The sequence below is a fragment of the Euleptes europaea genome, chromosome 3 (assembly GCF_029931775.1).
Source record: "Euleptes europaea isolate rEulEur1 chromosome 3, rEulEur1.hap1, whole genome shotgun sequence".
Classification (NCBI taxonomy): domain Eukaryota; kingdom Metazoa; phylum Chordata; class Lepidosauria; order Squamata; family Sphaerodactylidae; genus Euleptes; species Euleptes europaea.
The window spans coordinates 26,604,334-26,623,776 of NC_079314.1; the positions used below are offsets into that span (position 1 = coordinate 26,604,334).

The window sequence follows — 19,443 nt, forward strand, 5'->3', positions numbered from 1 at the left end:
GATCTAAGTTTGCATAAGTGCATTTGGGCACATGTGGATTAGAAAGTTTTGTGCAGGAGTCTGAATTGCAAAGGTTGTTTCCAGTGTATGCCATGTTTTAATTATTTACTTCATTTGCAGTCCATCTTTCTCACCAAGGCTGAGGGCAGGGGGCGGAGGGGTTGTGGCTCAGTGGTAGAGCTTCTGCTTGGCGTGCAGAAGGTCCCAGGTTCAATCCCTGGCATCTCCAGTTAAAGCAGAGGTTCCCAAACCTATTTGGCCTACCGCCCCCTTTTCAGAAAAAAAATTACTCAGTGCCCTCCTGGAAATCTACTTTCTTTAAACAATCAAACAGAAAGATGCAGTGACAAATTTGTGTTCATTTATGTATCTATATTTCTACCTACGTCCTACAACACAGTAAAGAAACATGTTGTAAATAAAATACCTTGAAGCTTGAAATTGTAAAATTATTTTTTTACATCAACCATAGTAACATAATGCATTACACACAGAAAATTAAGATAACGAAGGATAATATTAAAATAAAAATCATGAATAACATTAAAAATAATCCTGATGAGAAGGATGTGCTGCCATCAATTTATTAATGTTCGGCTCTATTTTTGTCAGCAGCATTCTTAAATCACCGCAATTAGCTATTTGCAGTTGATTTCTTTTTTTAATTAACAGATTTGTGACCGCACTGTACCCACGTTCCATTAAATATGATGAAGGAAATGCAATTAAAAACTTTTGTGCTATAGCCCATAATCCAGGATAAAGTGTAGGTATCTGCGTTTGCAGCCGTAATCCGTAAAGATTGAAGGTATTGAATATGAATTGATTTTTTAAAATACTTATTGCCCTTGCACTATTGTTAACTGCTTGTGACACAATTCAGAAACAATCTAAATTAGATTTCATACATGTTGCCTATTTATAGTATTGCATTGCAAACAAGTCATTACATGCACATATTCCTGCTGATGCATGCTGGACTTCCTGACAATCCGCGGCCCGCTTTCCTGCCAACACTTGCTTGTTAAGACCTGTCGGCGGACTTGACCACTGATCAGTGGTGGACCTACATTTTTGGGGCCCTGAAGCTTGAATTGTTATGGGTCCCCCTTTGCAACCAGCACCAATAGGGCAACATCCAACAAGGTCCAAAGGGCCTTGCTGCCCTTGCAAGGACCTCGAGGCCCAAATGGCGGAGAACAGGGTGGTTGGGTGGAGTCCTTGAAAATGGGCCATACAGTGAGCCCCTTCCCACTAGCAACGAGGTCTTACCTAGATACGATTTATCTGGCCACCCGGATGCATGCCTCAATAACCATCAAGACTACACTACTGTAATGCACTGTACATTGGTCTCCCCTCAAAATCAGTTTGGAAACAATAGTTGGTGCAGAATGGTGCGGCTCGACTATTATCAAGAGCTTAGATGGAGCGTGCATATTAGTGCCATTCTGCAGTCACTCCACTGGCTGCCCATCAGTTACCGGGCTCAATTTAAGGTATTAGCTATCACTACAAAGCCCTTCATGGCCTTGGACCCTCTGTCTCCCTATACGCTGCCACAACAGCTTCGCTTATTGGAGCAGGTGCCAACCCGCAAATGGGCAAAATCAACCACTGCCCAGATATGTGCCGTCTCCGTTGTGGCCCCACCTTGTGGAATGGCCCACTTGAGTAGGTCAGGAAGGGTCCCAAACTCCTGGTTTTTCGCAAACAATGCAAAATGGAGTTATTCAAGAGGGCTTTTCTGTGCAGGCAAGAGGGTTGCACTGTACTAAATGATTCACAGAGTTGCTTGGAGATGTTATCGGGGACTGTAGTCTAGACTACTGTGTATAGTCTGCTGTCAGTTGGACCCTGCTATGTCCTTTTGCACCATTTAATGAGTAATGTGATCATTTACGCTTTGCTTCAGTTCTGTTTTTAGACTTGGGGTTGGTTCTACAACCCTAATCCTATTGCATTGTTGACTGAATGTTGAGTGCCTCCATCCTGTTGATTGCATTGACTCACCCTGTGTAATCCTCCTTGAGTCCCAGTGAGAAAGGCAGACTATAAATAAGGTAAATAAACCACTGAGCTCCCTCCCCTCCCCAAGCCCTCTCCTCACCAGCTTCCACCCCCCAGACCTCCTACTATTTCCCAGCCCGGAGTTGGCAACTCCAGCTGAGGGGGACGGGACTTGAATACATGAAGCTGCCTTATACTGAACCAGACCCTTGGTCCATCAAAGTCAGTATTGTCTACTCAGACCAGCAATCGCTGTCCAGGGTCTCAGGCAGAGGTCTTCCACATCACCTACTTGCCTGGTCCTTTTAAGTGGAGACGCCGGGGACTGAACCTGGGACCTTCTGCATGCCAAGCAGATTCTCTACTACTGAGCCACGGCCCCTCCCCACAGAAGTCCCACAGACTTCTCCCTAGGAATGCAAAAACTCTGGGGCCCAGGAACCACTGGTGACTTAAACACTGAACTGGGTGGAAGAAGAGGGCTGGAAGAAGGTTGTAATGAGAGAGATGGCATAAGGCTGTGAGTGTTTGACTAGGGGTGAGGAGAGCCAGGCTTCTGTCCCTGCTTGCATTGGGTGACCTTGGGTCGGCAGGCATTCTCCCTTGGTCTATTCTATGTCACAGAGTTGTCATGAGAATACAAGGGAGGAGGGAGATCCATGTGCCTGTTGCCTTGTGCTCTTTTTGGAGCAACAGCAGGATTAAAAGTGTATTCAACAAGTTGATAAGGGCAGTGCTGCAGAGCCATTCCCTCGCCACTGAGCTTTCATGGCCAGCAGCCGTTTCTTGGAGAGAAGGCTCTGAGATTTGGAGGCTTTAGTTTCCTGGCGGGCTTGAGCCCTGCCTGGCAGGAAGTTGGTGGAGAGGGGCCGGAGAAAAGAGAGCGAGCCCCTTAGAGACCAGTAGCATCTTAGAGACCGACAAGACTTCTGGGATATAAGGACTCGGGGATCTCCATTCCTACTTGTATCTGAAGGAAGCGTTGACTTTCAAAAGCGTATACCCCAAAATATTGCTGGGGGTTGCTGAACTCGAATCTAGCTCTTCTTACCACATTGGAGGGCAGAAGAGACGGGAGCCTTAGTTTTATGAAACGCTTTCCGCCCTTGTTTCTCACTCATGGGCCCCCAGTATGCTAAGGTGCTACTAGTAACATTTTGGCGCTCTTCTGTGGGGAGGGTTTTGGAGATGCCGGGGATTGAACCTGGGACCTTCTGTATGCCAAGCAGAGGCTCTACCACTGAGGAGGATAAAATGGAGGAGAACGATGTAAGGCACTGTGGCTCTCCATTGAGGAGAAAAGCGGGGTACAAATGAAGTAAATAAATGATTCAGGACGCTATTTCTGTCGGTGGCATACTTAACAGATGCCCCTCCCCTGCTGAAATCTGACTCCAGCCATGCTCCCACCCCAGTTTTTTTTTACACATAAGTAACTGCAGTGGAGGACCAACAGCTGGCATTTGTCTCCCTTGGCACAGTGTTGAAAATTAAGTTATCTCCAAAGCCACTGTGAGGATCCCCGGTATTGCGAAGGAGCTGTCACAGGTTACCAATGGCAGTGCCCAGCAGCCTAAGAATTTGGCATCTCTCGGCAACGGAAGATCACTGATATTTCTTTACAGCGAGGCTAAATTCCTTCTGTGTGGCCGTCGTCTTACCGACTCCATTGATTTTGTTTTATGCCCTTCCTGTACGTCTGCTCCCAGGAAGAGCTGTTTTCCTGTGTTTTGTGATCTGTGCAGAAGAAAGAAAGAGACCTGTTTTTTTTCCCCTCCTTTGTCTTTGCAGCTGCTGAAAAGTTTGAAGAGGCTTTCCGAGCTGCCCATAACGGTTGACATCCTCCTGGTAAGAGCTCTTTCGTTATGACGCTACTTTTGTTGTTGTCGTTGAACCACCAGCCATAGCCATGTAGTGACAGGCTGAGAGCTCCTTGGGAGATATGTCTATGCTAGGGATTTTTACAATGGGGATAAAAATGACCCATGAGCAACTCCATCATTTTTAACGGTGCTATCTCAAAACGTTATTGAAGCGATTGCTCGGATGAATCTCGGTAGTTGTGGCCTGAGGGCCCTGGCCTTTCTCTCGCATGCTCTGCCCTTGCCTATCATGGCTAACAAAATTGATCCCGGAAAGAGGGATGCATGTGGTGGAGTCCAGGTCACTTCTGTGTGGAGGTGGTTCTCTGCAGTCTCTTGTAGAGCACCCATGTGGAAGTTTTCTCCTTGCTTTGTTTGCCTTGGCCTTCTGTAGCTGCCATTTCCCCCACTCCCACCAGAATAGAATAGAAACTTTATTTATACCCTGCCCTCCCCCGGCAAACCAGGCTCATAAGAACATAAGAAAGGCCATGCTGGATCAAGTCCAGCAGACTGTTCACACGGCGGCCAACAAGGTGCCTCTAAGAAGCCCGCAAACAAGACAACTGCAGCAGCACCATCCTGCCTGTGTTCCAAAGCACCTAAGATAACAGGCATGTTCCTCTGATCCTAGAGAGAATAGGTATGCATCATGACTAGTATCCATTTTGACTAGTAGCCATGAATAGCCCTCTCCTCCATGAACATGCCCACTCCCCTCTTAAAGCCTTCATGGGGGCTAACATCATTGGTATATATTCATAAAAGCAATTTTAAAGTACATTTAAAACAATGTTGAAATTAACACATTTATCTAAATGGCTCCATATCTATTATTTCCCTACAAGGAGAGATGTTACTACAGCGACTATAACCCGACTGTTCAGTTTAGTGTCATACCTCCTTCAGGCAGCTGTCTCCTTCAGGGCAGGGGCTTCAGGCTTAAAAAAAAAAAGTGACCGCTATAGCATTCTAACAATGTATTGCAATAATGTACTAGTAACCAGCTTTTGGGAAGGAAGGCGACATGGTATAGCCCTTTCTCATCCGATCTCGGACGCTAAGCAGGGTCAGTACTTGGAAGGGAGACCACCAAGGAAGACTCCGCAGAGGCAGGCAATGGCAAACCACCTCTGCTTAATCACTTTCCTTGAAAGCCCCTCGCTGGGGTCTCCAGAAGTCGGCTGCGACTTGACAGCACTTCACAAACACATAACTCACAGCCTTCTTTAAAAAAAAAGTCTCTCTAGCCCTTCTTGTGGCCGAATTGTAAGGAGAAACATGCAGCTGCTTTATTTTCCCCTTATAGCTTTACAACCAAAAGGACTAGAGACTTGTTTCCAGCTTTTTTTTTTAAATGAGTAAATTTGTTGCAGTAAATCATAACACTGTAAAGTTTTAGCTATTGCTAATTTTAAAAAACTGTTAGGTGGAAGGGGAGAATGTTTGTTGCAGGGACTCAGGTGAAGAAAAATGGTGCCAACGCAGGCAGGGCTTGAAAAGGCGATCTCATCTTCCTGTCCGCACCATGGACTTTAGCTTTAGCTGCAGTAGTTTCCAAAAAGATTGCATCAGACCAGGCTTGGGAAAGATTGCAGCGAAGTGAGCAGGGTTCACATGGAAGCATGATGAATAGTGGATGATATTATGTGGGTACGCCCCAAAACTGCACTGCCATAGGGAAGCCAAGGCTCTCCTTGTGGAAACAGCCCAGGAGACTCTGAAAGTTTCTGTTAAAAAGGGGAGTAGTACCTTCAAAAAGTTAGGTATGAACCCACCACCCCAAAGCCATCTTTGGGCTCGGATGATCTTAATAACTATTACACACTGGCTAACATCCCTTGTTGTTTAACCTGTTCAAGCAGGCTTCAGCTGGCCTCCTTCATGCTTTCTTTATTGAGACTAGGGTTGCCAACCTCCAGGCACTAGCTGGAGATTTCCTGCTATTACAACTGATCTCCAGCCGATAGAGATCAGTTCCCCTGGAGAAAATGGCCACTTTGGCAATTGGACCAGTATGGAGTGGGAAATAAATCTACTAAAAATGTGCACATTTTAATAAAATTTTTAAAACATAATGTTACCTTTGGGGGTATTTTGGTGTACATGCTAAAGGAAACTTAATATTGGGTATCAATTATTCTCAAACCTAAGCATGTTTTCTACACCTTGGTGCAGGAGACTGGAGTTGGGAAGACAGTGAACGGGTTGCGGAAACATGAACTGGTTGGAGACTTTGCCAAGGACCTGGTGGCGAGGTGGAAGAAGCTGGTGCCTGTCGCCCAGGAAGTGGACAGGTAAGCCCTTGGCTTTGATGTCCAGAGACTCGCATTTCCCAAGTTACAGAGCAGAGCAGGCACTGAAATTCATTACAAACAAGAATGAAGCTGATCAGTCTCCCTCCATTGTGCTTCTGGCACTGATCGAATCTGTGCTGTTTATTTAGATTTTGTTAAAAATCCCGCCCATTTTTCAAGAAACCTCTTCCCCCATTTTATCACAACAGCAGTGAAAGGTAGATTAGGCCAAGAATGTGTGACTGATCCAAGGTCACCCAGGGGATTTGAACCCAGGTTTCCCTGCTCATTCTCTGATGCTCTATATCACACTTTTTCCTCCAACAGAGTTTCTCAAAGTGAGTCACCAAATAGACCAATAATACCATTACAGTCGATGATTGACTTACTTAATACCCGCCCCATTTGGAACAAGTGGTCGTAGCAGATGGTCAGTGGGCAGGCAAAAAAAATAAGTCTTCATGGTCTTTTGAAGAATGTCAGATCCCGGATTCTATGGTTTTCAGTAGGCAGCTAAGGATGGGGTAGAGAGTACAGATGATCTCCTGGGGATCTTAGTGAAAGGGAGGGATCAGATGGAAGAAGACTGCCTCTCAAATATCTTTGACCAAATGCTTTGAAAGGTTTTGTAATGAATAATCTTCACCTTGAACCTCAGGAGCAAAAACTGGCAGTCCACATAACTCATAACAAACCGGAGTAATATGCACTCAGTGAGCAGTGCCAGGAATTAACCTGGCTTCCTCATCCTAGAGTGGTTTTAGTTTCCAAACTGTCTTTAGGGGCTGCCAGTCATAGACTGCTCAGCAGTGTTCCACTATGGAAGTGATGATCAGACATACTCCAGAAGGTGAGTGCTACTGTTCTAAGATCCGGGCTGTTACTGACCTCCAACTTAGAAAAGAGGTTGCAAACGTAAAGGAGAAATAGAGCTGGGTGCCATCTGCATATCAATGTTGGCCCACTCTGTACCTCCCAAGGACCTCGCCCAGCTTTTTAAGAAGCAGCGAGCAAGGATCGGATGTCACAGATTGTGGCCAACAAAAATGCAGCTGATGCGTCTCCTCTTCTTTATACTCCAGGCAGTGATCAAATGGTGGGTGATGCTTGGCAGCTAAACCCACATAGAGCTGTGCCATCTAGACCCCCCCCCCCGGTTTCTGGGCCGTGAATAGAATTTGGTGCCAGACGGTTTTAAAAAAGCAGAATATAAAACATCTGCTCTGCAAGTCAACAGGACTTTATTGTGATGACAATAAAGACAATAAGTTAGATATAGAGTATAAAAGGTAACCAGAGAGCTAGCAATAATTTTATTATAGATGTATCCTTTGCAATTGAAAGTGGAAGTCTTATGTATATATGTGTATAGATATATTGTTTGTTTTCTTTTTTTAATGTATATCTTTGTTTATGTATTTGAAATAAAAATCCTAGCGTCAGAAAGGGAAAAAAGACTGCCCCTGCAGTCGATCCATCTCATGCTCATAACTCTCTCTTTGCGTGTGTGTGTGTCTCTCTCTGTTAAGGAATAACCTTGAATCTGAAGAACGCAACTATGACCGGAGCAGCTCTAGGAAACGGCAGCGGGAACCATCCCCCAAAGAAGATGAGGAGATGGAGCAGGATTATCCGGAAGCATACCAGCCTTCCTGCAGCCAATCATATGAGCCAGAATACGGGGTAAAGAAGCCCAAAAGGTACCCCAAGCCGGAGAGACCCCATCAGACTGTGAGCTACAGCACGCCAGAGGGCAGGACGTGGGGCAGAGAGTCTCCCATGCTCTCCTCTGATCAGGAGTGCTCTGACTACGGGCACCCGGTTTCGCCCACGCTGAGCGAGAGCCCTCAGGAATTATCCCCAGACCTCTGCATAGTTGAGGAGCGGGAGCAGAAGGTCCTTCACCGGAAGGCTAACAAGGACAGGCAAGAGGGGAGCCACGGCCGGACCCTCAGCGAGCCCCAGGACAAAGCCAGCTTGAGCTGGAGCAAAGAGCATAAATCTTCTCACAAGGAAAAGCAGCGGCCCGAGGCCAAGGGGGAGGAGAGAGTCCCGGCTTTTAGCCTGGAGCGGCTTCACAAGGGGTCTTCCAAAGAGCCGCTTCGAGAAGCTTCTTTGGCGGGCTGCAGCAAGGAAAGGCTGAAGACTGTGGACAGCAGCAAGCCAGAGAAGAAGAGAGAAGGCGGCAGCTCGAAGAAAGAGAAGCTGACGCACATTGACTTTGAGGAAACTCTAGGCAACCACGTCAAGAAGCAGAAGCACCTGGATTCCGAGCCAGTCAAACCCAAGAAAGCCAAGCCGAGCTCGGAGGTCTCGCATGGCGACCGGGAGAAACGAAAGCCAGAGCAGGATTCATCCAGTAAGAATAAAGAGAAAACGGCTTCTGGCAGCATAAAATCCCCAGAGGGCAAGTCCAAATCCTCCGATTTGAACAAAAAAAGAGCCAGCTTCTCCCCTTCTGATTTTGGGGATGGGGAAGCAGAGGACGAGTTTGAAAAGCCAACCATGTCCTTCGAGAATTACCTGATGTATGACCAGCCCCAGCACAAGAAAAAGAAGAAGAAGGTGCCAGTCAAGCCCCCAGCCCCCGCCCCCGCCAAGGACCGAGGGCATGGCAAGCAGAACGGGTCCAAGTCTAGCGCCAAGAGCTCCGACTCGAGCCGAAAATCCCACAAGCAGGTGAGCGAGAAGAAGCAGGCGCAGGCATCCAAACCAGCTAAGGTAAGCCAAACGCAGAATATCTGAGTTCGGGGGAGTGACCTTGCCCAGAACTGACTTGGTCCTGAGGCAAGGTGTATGTGTGTGGGGAAGTGTGTTTGGGGGCCTCTTCAGGTATTGTGACGGGAGTGTGAGATGTTTTGAATTATACCCAGGGGACCAAAATCTCAGGGGGGAAATACTCTTTCCCACGGAAGGGAGTAATAAACTTCTTAGACTGCTAGCTGTGAGTGGTATTTTTTGAAATCTCCCTTGTGATATTGCTGATGGTAATGCATTAAATCTCGCTAGCCTGGACGCCCTCCTTTGTTTCGGATCTGTCTGGTGGGAAAAACAGATTGCCACTGACTGTTCACTTTTTACCATCCCCGAGCTCACACAAGCACTATTCCTGACTTGGCTGCGAAGGCCTTGCGCTTCATTATCTAGCAATCTGCGTTGGATAATATTGAACACTGATTTTTCTGAAGGGTCGTAAAGGAAGTCTATTGATATTCCTATCTGACTAATTTCATGCTCAATCACTACGTAGCCAGGTTTTTGCAGCAAGCAATGAGGATTCTCGAATGCTGTTGTAAACAGGAACAAGTGAACTTAGTTGAGTGAAACTGTACAATTACGTTTTCAGTGGATGTTTTTTACATCAGCAAGGGTTTTGACTGCTAGCTGAGCAGAGATAAGCTTCCTGTGAGGAGACACCCCTTTGCCCAACTGCTCTAGATTGTAAAGGCAAACAAATAGCAAACAGGAGAAAGGGGTGGAAAAGAGCAAGAGTCCCAGTTGCACCTTAAAGACTAACACAATTTCTGGCAGGGTATGAGCTTTTGGGAGCCACAGCTCACTTCTTCAGGAGAAAAGGGAGCTGGGAACAACCATGCCCATGTGTCCCAAGCCAATGGTGAATGAGGGAAAGGCGAATCTGCTTGAGTGGGTGGCAACTCAGAGTACCTTGTTGGAAGGGAGAGAGAAGAAGTGGGGAGCGCCTACACACCCCTGACCCCCAGGATGCAATTGAGGGGGGAGATCACCTGCGGAAGCCCCAATGCACACTACCAGGCTCCTGTTCATTTCAGTGTAGCCAAAAACATTTTCATAAGTCGTCATGTACCCACATAATCTACGATGGGTAGGCATGTTAGTCTGTCACTAGCAGTAGAAAAGAGTAGGAGTCCGGTAGCAACTTAAAGACTAACAAAATTTCTGGCAGGGTCTGAGCTTTTGTGAGCTGAAGAAGTGAGCTGTGGCTCACAAAGGCTCACACCCTGCCAGAAATTTTGTTAGTCTTTAAGGTGCTACTGGATTCCTACTCTTTCTACCACATAAACTACTCTGCTATATTATGACTTGATGCTGGGGGGGGGGGGAAGGATGAGCAAGGAACCACACCTGTCATCCATTCTTCCATTTGGATGATGTTTCACTCCTGTTTTATTCCTGCAACTGTCTCAGCAAGATCCTGAACAAAGCTTTACACCCTTCTAAGCTTGCTGACTTCGAAGGACTTAGAAGGGTGTAACTCGATTAGGATGACCCTGTTAGCACCCTAAGAATACTTGTTCTCTTCCATCCCATGGAGAACGTTGATCTGCTCTTTAACTATTTCCAGTCTTTGCTTCTAGGGGAAATTATTTTTCATTTTTTTGCGGGGCAGAGGTAGGATTGGGCAGTTCTGTGGTGAAGGTGCAAAATACAGTGGGAAAGGACACTGGGGAAAACAGCACTTTCTAACCAGTGCCTGTCTACAAAGAAAAATGTATTTGGAGTCATACACATCAAGTTATCTAAACATTTTGTATATCACCTTAAAAGGTAAAGGTAGTCCCCTGTGCAAGCACTGGGTCATTCCTAACCCATGGGGTGACGTCACATCCCAACGTTTACTAGGCCAGCAAACTCATTAGTCAAAAGAGCCAAATATCAACAGTACAACGATTGAGATTTCTTTTGAGAGCCAAATTTCTTAAACTTAAACTATATAGGTAGGTACACTGTTTATTAACTTAATAAACTTTAATTAAAGTTTTAAGTCTTAATTAAACTGTAGGTACACTGAACAAAACTTGATATCATACTTAATAGTGATCTTATTTATTGATAAAAATTAAATTGTAAGTCCCTGCCATTTCCCCCTCCCCGTCCGGAGTCCTCGTCTGGAGGCCTGGTCTACCGCCATAAAAGCCTATTGGTAGACCTGGCCTCCAGCTGAGTCCCATTGGGAGGCCAGGTCTACCCATTGGCTTTCTTGGCAGTAGACCTGGCCTCTGGAGGCCCATAGAAGCCAATTGGTAGACCTGGTCTCTGAAGGGGGACTTTTTCCCCTCCTCGGAGTCCAGGTCTACCGCCAAGAAAGCCAGTGGGTAGACATGGCCTCCCAATGGGACTCAGCCGGAGGCCAGGTCTACCAAAGGAAGCCCGCCATGCCTAACAGCTGATAGGCGGGCAGGGGGGCCAGGAACTGCGGAGCCGCCCGCCCAGCAATCGCGCGGCTAGAGGGGAGGGCAGGCTTTAGCCTCCCAACCATTGAGGGCAAGGGAAAGGGGGACCAGCCATTCTCCATGGCGGGGGTGGGGGAGAGAGACAGCGTGCCCGCTCTCTCTCTCAGGCAGGAGAGCCGCACTCAACGGGCCAAAGAGCCGCATGCGGCTCTGGAGCCGCAGTTTTGAGACCCCTGTACTAGGCAGACTGTGTTTATGGAGTGGTTTGCCAGTGCCTTCCCCAGTCGTCTTCCCTTTACCCCCAGCAAGCTGGGTACTCATTTCACCGACCTCGGAAGGATGGAAGGCTGAGTTGAGCCAGCTACCTGAAACCAACTTCCGTTGGGATCGAACTCAAGTCGTGAGCAGAGCTTTTGACCTGCAGTACTGCAGCTCACCACTCTGCGCCACAGGGCTCTCACCTGACGAAATGTTAAATACGTGAGAAACCTCTGACATGCTCTGTGAGGTGGTGTAAACCACCTCAATTTTTATTGGTCTGTCCTTCCTGCATCTTTTAATGTGCTGTGGTCTCATAAGCCTTGAAACTAAAGAAAATTATAATCCCTTCCCTACCAAAGAAATATGTTGTTCTTCTGAGCATCATCTGTTGCTACCAGGCTGCCTTTGTCCATGTGACTCAGTTGGTCGCCTGAGGTGAGTGATAACTGCCTCCAGGAGACAAAGCCGAGAAACATGCAAACGGGAAGAGATTTCCCCCCTTCCTGCACAAATGTCTAATGTGTGTGTGTGAGAGGAAAGGATAGCTAGTAAACATTTTTGTGGACTAGTAACTTTTTTTGGTACTTGCATGAAAGGCTACTATACCTAAGTGCTCTGTGTTTCCCCCCCTCCAGATCCCCATTGACGTGGTGCCAACACTCCCTGACATACCTTTGCCCCCAATCCAGAGTTCCTACCGCCCTCTTCCTTCGCTGGATTCACTCCCCCTCAGCCAGCCAAGGAGGAAAGGTAACTTTGGAGATGAGGATGGAATGGAGCCTATTTGAGGAAATCCTTTTTTTGTTCTTTGGTGCAGGAGAGAGGTGTTGGGAGCGTTTTTTTTTTAATCTTGCGAACGTATTTATTTTCCTTTCCATCCAACACTCCCGCTTACAGTGTTGAAAATGGCGAATGAATCTCACAGTGGCATCATTAAAAAACAATCCCTGTAACGTGTAACAGTCTGATTGCTAGGAAGGGTGGCATAGGGGGCAGAATTGGTTTAGAAAGATCCCCACGCCAGCCTCTTGCAAAGCTCTATTTAGTCTCCAGCTAATTTCCCCAAATAGAGGAGACCCTCTGTGCTTGGTGTAACAGTATGTCTGTCAATGCCGTCAAGTCACAGTCAACTTATGTCAACCCCCAGCAAAGCAGCTTTCAGGGCAAGCAAGAAGCAGAAGTGGTTTCCATTGCTTTCCTCTGCCTAGCAGCCACAGTCTTACCTGGTAGTCTCCCGTCCAAGCCCTGGCTGGGGCCGACTCGACTCAGCTTTCAAAATCTGACAGGGTCGCCCTACCCCCAGGGTCCCCAGCGTGGTGCCCGCCAACACCTTTCCTGGTTCCCACCAAGTGCTTTTAGAAAGTAGGAGGGGCTAAGTGGGGCGTTTGCCCGGCAGAGTTTCAGACTGGCTATGCAGGTTAAAAGGTATCTTGTGAAACAAGGCTTCTGCCTGAAATGTCAAATTGTTACTGCTAGAGTTATGTATAACCTCACTCCCTGGCATTTTGCGATCTTCCTGCGGCAGGCCATTTTGTGATTCTCCACCTCATAGAATCACAGAGTTGGGAGCACCAGGGTCATCCAGTCCAACCACCTGCTCAATGCAGGAAATCCACAACTGCCCCCCTCGCCCCACATCCCCAGTGCCCCCCTACATGCCCAGAAGATGGCCAAGATGCCCTCCCTGTCATAATCTGCCTAATCTCTCAGGTTTGAAGCATGACTTTGACTTCCTGGTTTGTCTTGCTGTCACTGGAGCCTGAAGAGCAACAGGCAGATCATAGAATCCTAGAGTTGGAAGGGACCACCAAGGTCATCTAGCCCAACCCTCTGCACAATGCAGGAAATTCACAACTACCCCCCCACACCCCAGAGACCCCTACTCCATGCCCAGAAGATGGCCAAGATTCCCTCCCTCTCATGATCTGCCTAAGGTCATAGAATCAGCATTGCTGACAGATGGCCATCTAGCCTCTGCTTAAAAACCTCCAGGGAAGTTGCATTTACCACCTCCCGAGGAAGCCTGTTCCACTGACAGCCGTTTTGTGATTGTGCCTGCCGCCTTGTTTTTTAAAGGTGCCTGCAGGCTCAAAAGGTTTGGGGACTCCTGGGCTGTACCATGCCACTTTCTGTCCTGAGGTGGCATAGCCAGGCCATACCCTGCAAAGTCCTGTTAGAATTGAAACTTTGAGCTTGCTTTCCAAAGGCCATTAAAGATGAGCTTGCTTCCGTGAACCTTTTGTTTTGTTGTTGGGTTTTGCCTTGCGGAGTGATTTAATTGACTACTGCTGTACTAGGTAGATTGTCAGTCTAATCCAATGAAACATTTTTAATCTTCTGAGGATGGACTCATCCAGCCATTGACAGATTAGCTGCTGCTGGACTAGGCAGATTGTCAGTCTGACCCAATGAAACATTTTAAATCAGATTGCCTTTGACTATCTGCACTTGATCTCTGTGCTGGATCTTGAGATTTGATAGTAATGCATGTCTCTCCCCCCCCCACCCCCCCGTAATCTCTTGTTTTGCAGCATTGTCCTCCCCCACAGAGGAGGATGAAGCAGGTTTCACGGGACGCAGGCTGAATTCCAAGATGCAGGTGTATTCAGGATCCAAGAGCGCCTACCTCCCGAAGATGATGTCTCTGTATGAGCAGTGCATCCGAGTCCTCAGCAATAATATCGACTGTGAGTATTACCAGCTGTGACTCGCTTGTCGGGCGCTCTGGGTGGCTGTTGTAGGTCGAATTCTGTACTGCTGTCGATCGAAGACTTAGGCAAGGTGTGCTTTCTGACTCCTCACGTCTGCCAGGGGATGGTAAAACAGATGCAGGTATTTGGAGAGGAGAAGCAGTGTATGGGAGGGTGCTTCACTCTTTCCCCATCCGCTGATTCTTTTCCCTGACTTGGGGTCACGTTAACACATGAAGCTGCCTTATACTGAATCAGACCCTTAGTCCGTCAAAGTCAGTATTGTCTACTCTGACCGGCAGCGGCTCTCCAGGGTCTCAGGCGGAGGTCTTTCCCATCACCTGCCTGCCTAGTCCTTTTAACTGGAGATGCCAGGGATTGAACCTGGGACCTTCTGCATGCCGACCAGATGCTCTGCCACTGAGCCACAGCAACCTTTGACCATGAAAGAACCAAAATATGTCAAAACCCGGAGCAAGTGATCAGCAAGGAGCCAGTATGAGAAAGACCACTTAGTAATAATTAATGATAGCATTAGTGAGGATTGACATGGTGATTCATAATCCATAATGTTTCTGCTGCCCAAATGGTGGTGGTTGCAAGTTTTTTTATTAGGAAGCAGCACACACAAGGTCATGCAGTGGTAATAAATATACGCAGAAGCACCTTGCACAATGGTTTTAGTGTACCAGAATAAATCTGCGCATGGCTTGCCCTTGGATTCCTGGCAGCTATTCACTTCTGTCGTTTCCCTTTCCTGAAACTTCTCTAAGGAGCCCTGTAGTCTTCGTTTCCATTCCCTTTCACAGACTGGCTCTTCTAGCATCCCACTCTCCAATAAACCTTCAAGATTTCTTTTTGGGTCTTTTTTAGGGCCATATTTGCTTCTGGACTGAGACACAGACTGCCAGACCCCTGTCCTAACGCCTCATCTGAGGCTCCCCTCCCCCAATCTCAGCCAGGCTTTTCAGCTTTCAGAGTAGGGTTGCCAAGTGGTGGTGGGCAAACCCCTGCCAATCCACCTGGCTGCCCACCGACCAGCTGAGGGTTGGTGGGCAACGCGTGCACGTGTGTCTGCCCGCCGCGCCACTTCCGGTTTACACCTGGAAGCGCCGCATCGCAACGGGCCTTTTACCACTCAAACTCCCAATTTGAGTGGTAAAGGCCCCTTGCGATGCGGCACTTCCGGGTGCAAACCAGAAGTGACGTGATCGCGTCGGTGCGTGCATGTGCAATCTCTCCCTCACCTCCACCCCAAAAACCTCTTGCCAGAGGAAAGGGGGGGGGACACACCTGGCAACCCTATTTCAGAGCCAACAACACGAAACTTCTGGCCTGCCTTCTCAGTTCCTGATTTGTGTGGTTTCGCTCCAGCCACTGATCCCTTCACCTGCCTGCCCTTAGCCCTGTGGCTGTGATCAGGTTCATCCTGAGGCATCCTGAATTTCAGAAGGCACGATAGTGGGCTGCACTTTATAGTGTGCAAGAGCGTTATTTTTATTTCAGATATTTATCCCCTGCTTTTCTCCCCAAGGGGAACTCCCAGGCGCTTACTGCATTTCTCCCTCCTGCGTTTCGTCCTAACAACCACCACTCTGTGATGTCAGCTAAACTGAGAGAGTGTCAGGTCCAAAGTAAAAATAAAAAAGTTGTAAACAGCCATATCGGCCCTTGAAAAATCCAGGCCGAGAAAGAAAATCCATATGTAGTACCTTTTTATTAGAAGGCCCAAAGCACCGTGTGGAAGCTTTCAAGCTTGTCGGAACTCTTTCTCAGGCCCGATGGTATGTTGTTGTTGTTGTTCTTTAATGAAGGAGGAAGAAAGCAGATTTTCCAGGTCAGGATCTTAAGACCGTCTTGCCAGCCTTTGTTGTTAGACGCTGACAGGCTCAGTTTGCTGTAGGTGTTAGATAACAGCATTTACAGCAAGCTTCCCTGGCAGATGAGGGGATCCAACCCAGGGTCTCCCAGATCCTAGTCGGACATTCTGACCATTATACCATGCTTGCTCGTGATATGTCTGTGACCCTCTTTGGTGGATTCCACCACAGAGAGACAGCAACCTGACGACCATGACACGTATTTTTTCCCCTTTTCTGCACAGCAATTTATGAAGTGGGTGGAGTTCCTTTTGCTGTCCTGGAGCCTGTCTTGGAGCGATGCACCCCAGAGCAGTTGTACCGCATCGAGGAGTGTAATCACGTGAGTGCCGGGAGAATGGGGCAGGGGATTTTTTTGGTGTTGGCCTGACTTTCAGCACCCCTGGCAAACAGGGCTGTGGCCGTAGCCCTGATGTAAGCCTACTGTTCAGATGTGCCTTAGGATTTGCAGAGTCGTGTGGCGTAATGGTAATGCAGCTGAGCTCTGAACTAGGAAGCGCCTGGCTCATTTTATTCACTGTATGTATAGCCCGCCTTTCTCGCTGAGATATGAGGTGGCTCTCACAGTGCAATGGAACTAGGATCACAAAAATTAGAAGCAATGCAAAAGAAACCCCAGAAGTATCAGATGCGAAATGTCATATACAATGCAAAAAAAAAAAAAAAAGAGCCCTGGAATTACAGCAGTAGAAAGCAGTGCAGTAAGATAATACAGACAATGAACAGTAGAATAGGCTACAATCCTGTTCCCTTTATAAAAGTGCCCTTCTGAACCATCTCCCATAGCGTCTGTTGTGTGCTTGGTAGGGGGCTTTAGGAAAGCCACTGTTTGCTCAACTTTGGCCTCAGATCTGAAATATGGGAAAAGAAAGACTGTCCTACAGTGCAGGGCTCTTTTGAGTATTAGAGAATGTATGTGAAATGCTTTAAAGGGCAATTATTAGTCTTGATAAATATGTCTGTCTTCATGATGGTGGGTGGGCTGTGTGCAGAGGAAGAGTTTTCTTGTCGCCTGGAGTCTGGTATGTGTGTGTGTGCACCAACTTGGAACGTTTTAAGAGGGGAGTGGACATGTTCATGGAGGATATGGCTGTTCATGCATACCTGTTCTCTCCAGGATCAGAGGAGCATGCCTATTATATTAGGTGCTTTGGAACACAGGCAGAACAATGCTGCTGCAGTCGTCTTATTTGGGGGCTTCCTAGAGGCACCTGGTTGGCCACTGTGGGAACAGACTGCTGGACTTGATGGGCCTTGGTCTGATCCCAAAAACAACAAAAGGGGGGGAAACCAAATGGAACTCAACCAGAGCACTGATTCCAGACCGAAGAGGTTGAGCTGAAAAATGCTAAAATTACAAATATATAAATTTTAATAAGGTGCACATTCAAGTTAAAAACATAAACCTCTAGCATAGGCAAAACTTTAACATTCAATGTATACAAACATGAACACCTGCGATGTACAATCTTATATTGACCAAAGTATTATCCAAAAAAGGACCAAACGCGTTTCGGCCTAAGAAGGCCTTCCTCAATGGTCAGTAATATAGTTATAGTTTAGCACACATCCTGATAATATAATTATATCATAAAGAACAGTAATATAGTGAAGCTCCCTGTATGTTTAGTTATTTCTTATATACTAGAACATGGCTTCCATGTCTCATCTTCTGTTGCATGTCGGGCTCTTAAGGATGTGTATACATCAAGCAGTGTAATAGGTCAAGTGATAGGCTTTGCTTTCACCTCAATGGTGCCCCTCAAGTGAAGTGATTTAACTCAACCTTCCCCAAAGAATTAATGGCAGCCACCTGCTTCTGTAGAAGAACGCCAAAGGACTCAAGTCAGATTTTCTAATTCAGATTTTGAATTAGGAAAAGACGCCAATATCATCTGGGCTTCCTTTAAGTTGATCCCAGCGTTTTGTTTCAAAGCACAAAATTTTAAGCAGGATGTGCGCATGTGTCTGTGGTCTTCTTCCTCTTTGAAGCAGCAAGATTTGTGATCAATGTCATGCCAAGTGTGTTCTAAGAATTCCGATGCAGACTTTCAGTTTGAGAATCCCAGGACTATCTTTTTGCTTTTCTAGGTCTCTTAGAATACAGGTGGTTGAGGGCTCCTCAACAAGTCTATGCGGGAGGGGAGTCAGGCCTTGCCTACTGAGTGATGCTTGGCAGCTCAGGCGGGCAGCAGATCGACACAGAACCCCGGTTCGGGTAGTATACACTGGTTGCCAGCTGTTGCAAATGAGCCTCTGGGGCAGAAAAAGGCAGAGGTGCCACATGTCTTTGGAAAGAAAAACATGTTGAACAACCCCGTAATTTTTCCTGTCTTGGGAGATCTCGGGAGCAGCTGGTGCGAATGATCTCCTAGGCTCACACAGTGGGGGTCAGGAGAGAGAACGAGTTTTGTGTAATCAATAACTTGGTTGGCAGAATATGCCAGCGTATACCTAGCTCTCCATTAAGGCCCCTTTGGCAAATCGCTGGACAACTTCAGCAGTCATAAGATGGGAAGTTTATGTGTTCTATGTAAAATAGAAGTCTCCCGTTCTGCGCTTAGGTTCAATATATTTCATAAACTTTCCGTACTTGTTATTACCGGTTTTGTCTTGTGTGATTTAGGTTTTGGAAATGCATGGCAAGGATGTGGGTTGGCCATGGGGGGAAATGGAAGGGGAAAGTGCAGAAACATTTCCACATCTGCTTGCTGTATACCCATGACAGCTAGGAACCTGGATCTCTGCTTTAAAAAAAATATATTGAGATTTGTCATTATGACAGCTGGGTGTGACTTTGCAGAATATTCACTGGTTTGCTAAACAGAGTATAAAGAACTACTGTGGGGCACATGTGAGAGACAGTGAGGGGTGGTGGGTGGCCTACCCTGGGAGATGTAGGTTCAAATTCACTTGACTCGGTGAGATCCCTGGGTGGCCATTGCCGTCTCTCAGCCTCAGTGAACGTAATGGCAAGAGGGTGTGTGTATATCAGATAACCTTTATTGGCATAATATTGATGGTCATGAGGTCAGAGATAAACAGATAATACATATCTAGATTAAAATTAAGTTTGAATCTTAACCTTAACAACTTCTGCCAAAAACTCTGCCACCTTCACCGTAACATCTGTTGTAATGTCGTTCAGCAAGAATTGGCAAGTGGATGTTCTATAAGGGGGCATCAGTTTGCTGATTAAGGGTAATATAAATATTTTACGGGGTTCTTCACGTAAACAACAGTATAAGATAATGTGATGTAGGGCATCTGGCTGGCCTGTTCCGGGCCAC

The 19,443-nt window shown here is 47.0% G+C and overlaps 1 protein-coding gene and 1 non-coding gene across 2 annotated transcripts in view; both read left to right on the forward strand.

Moving 5' to 3' along the window:
- ELOA (elongin A) overlaps positions 1-19,443 on the forward strand; it is a 35,290-nt gene that overhangs the window by 8,383 nt on the left and 7,464 nt on the right. The window contains exons 2-7 of the mRNA XM_056846886.1: positions 3,802-3,858; positions 6,051-6,169; positions 7,699-8,890; positions 12,219-12,333; positions 14,115-14,270; positions 16,378-16,475. Coding sequence (XP_056702864.1) covers positions 3,802-3,858; positions 6,051-6,169; positions 7,699-8,890; positions 12,219-12,333; positions 14,115-14,270; positions 16,378-16,475 — 1,737 coding nt within the window. The remainder of the gene's footprint in view (positions 1-3,801; positions 3,859-6,050; positions 6,170-7,698; positions 8,891-12,218; positions 12,334-14,114; positions 14,271-16,377; positions 16,476-19,443) is intronic.
- Positions 158-229, forward strand: TRNAA-GGC (transfer RNA alanine (anticodon GGC)). The gene has a single exon. It is a non-coding gene; the product is annotated as a tRNA-Ala (tRNA).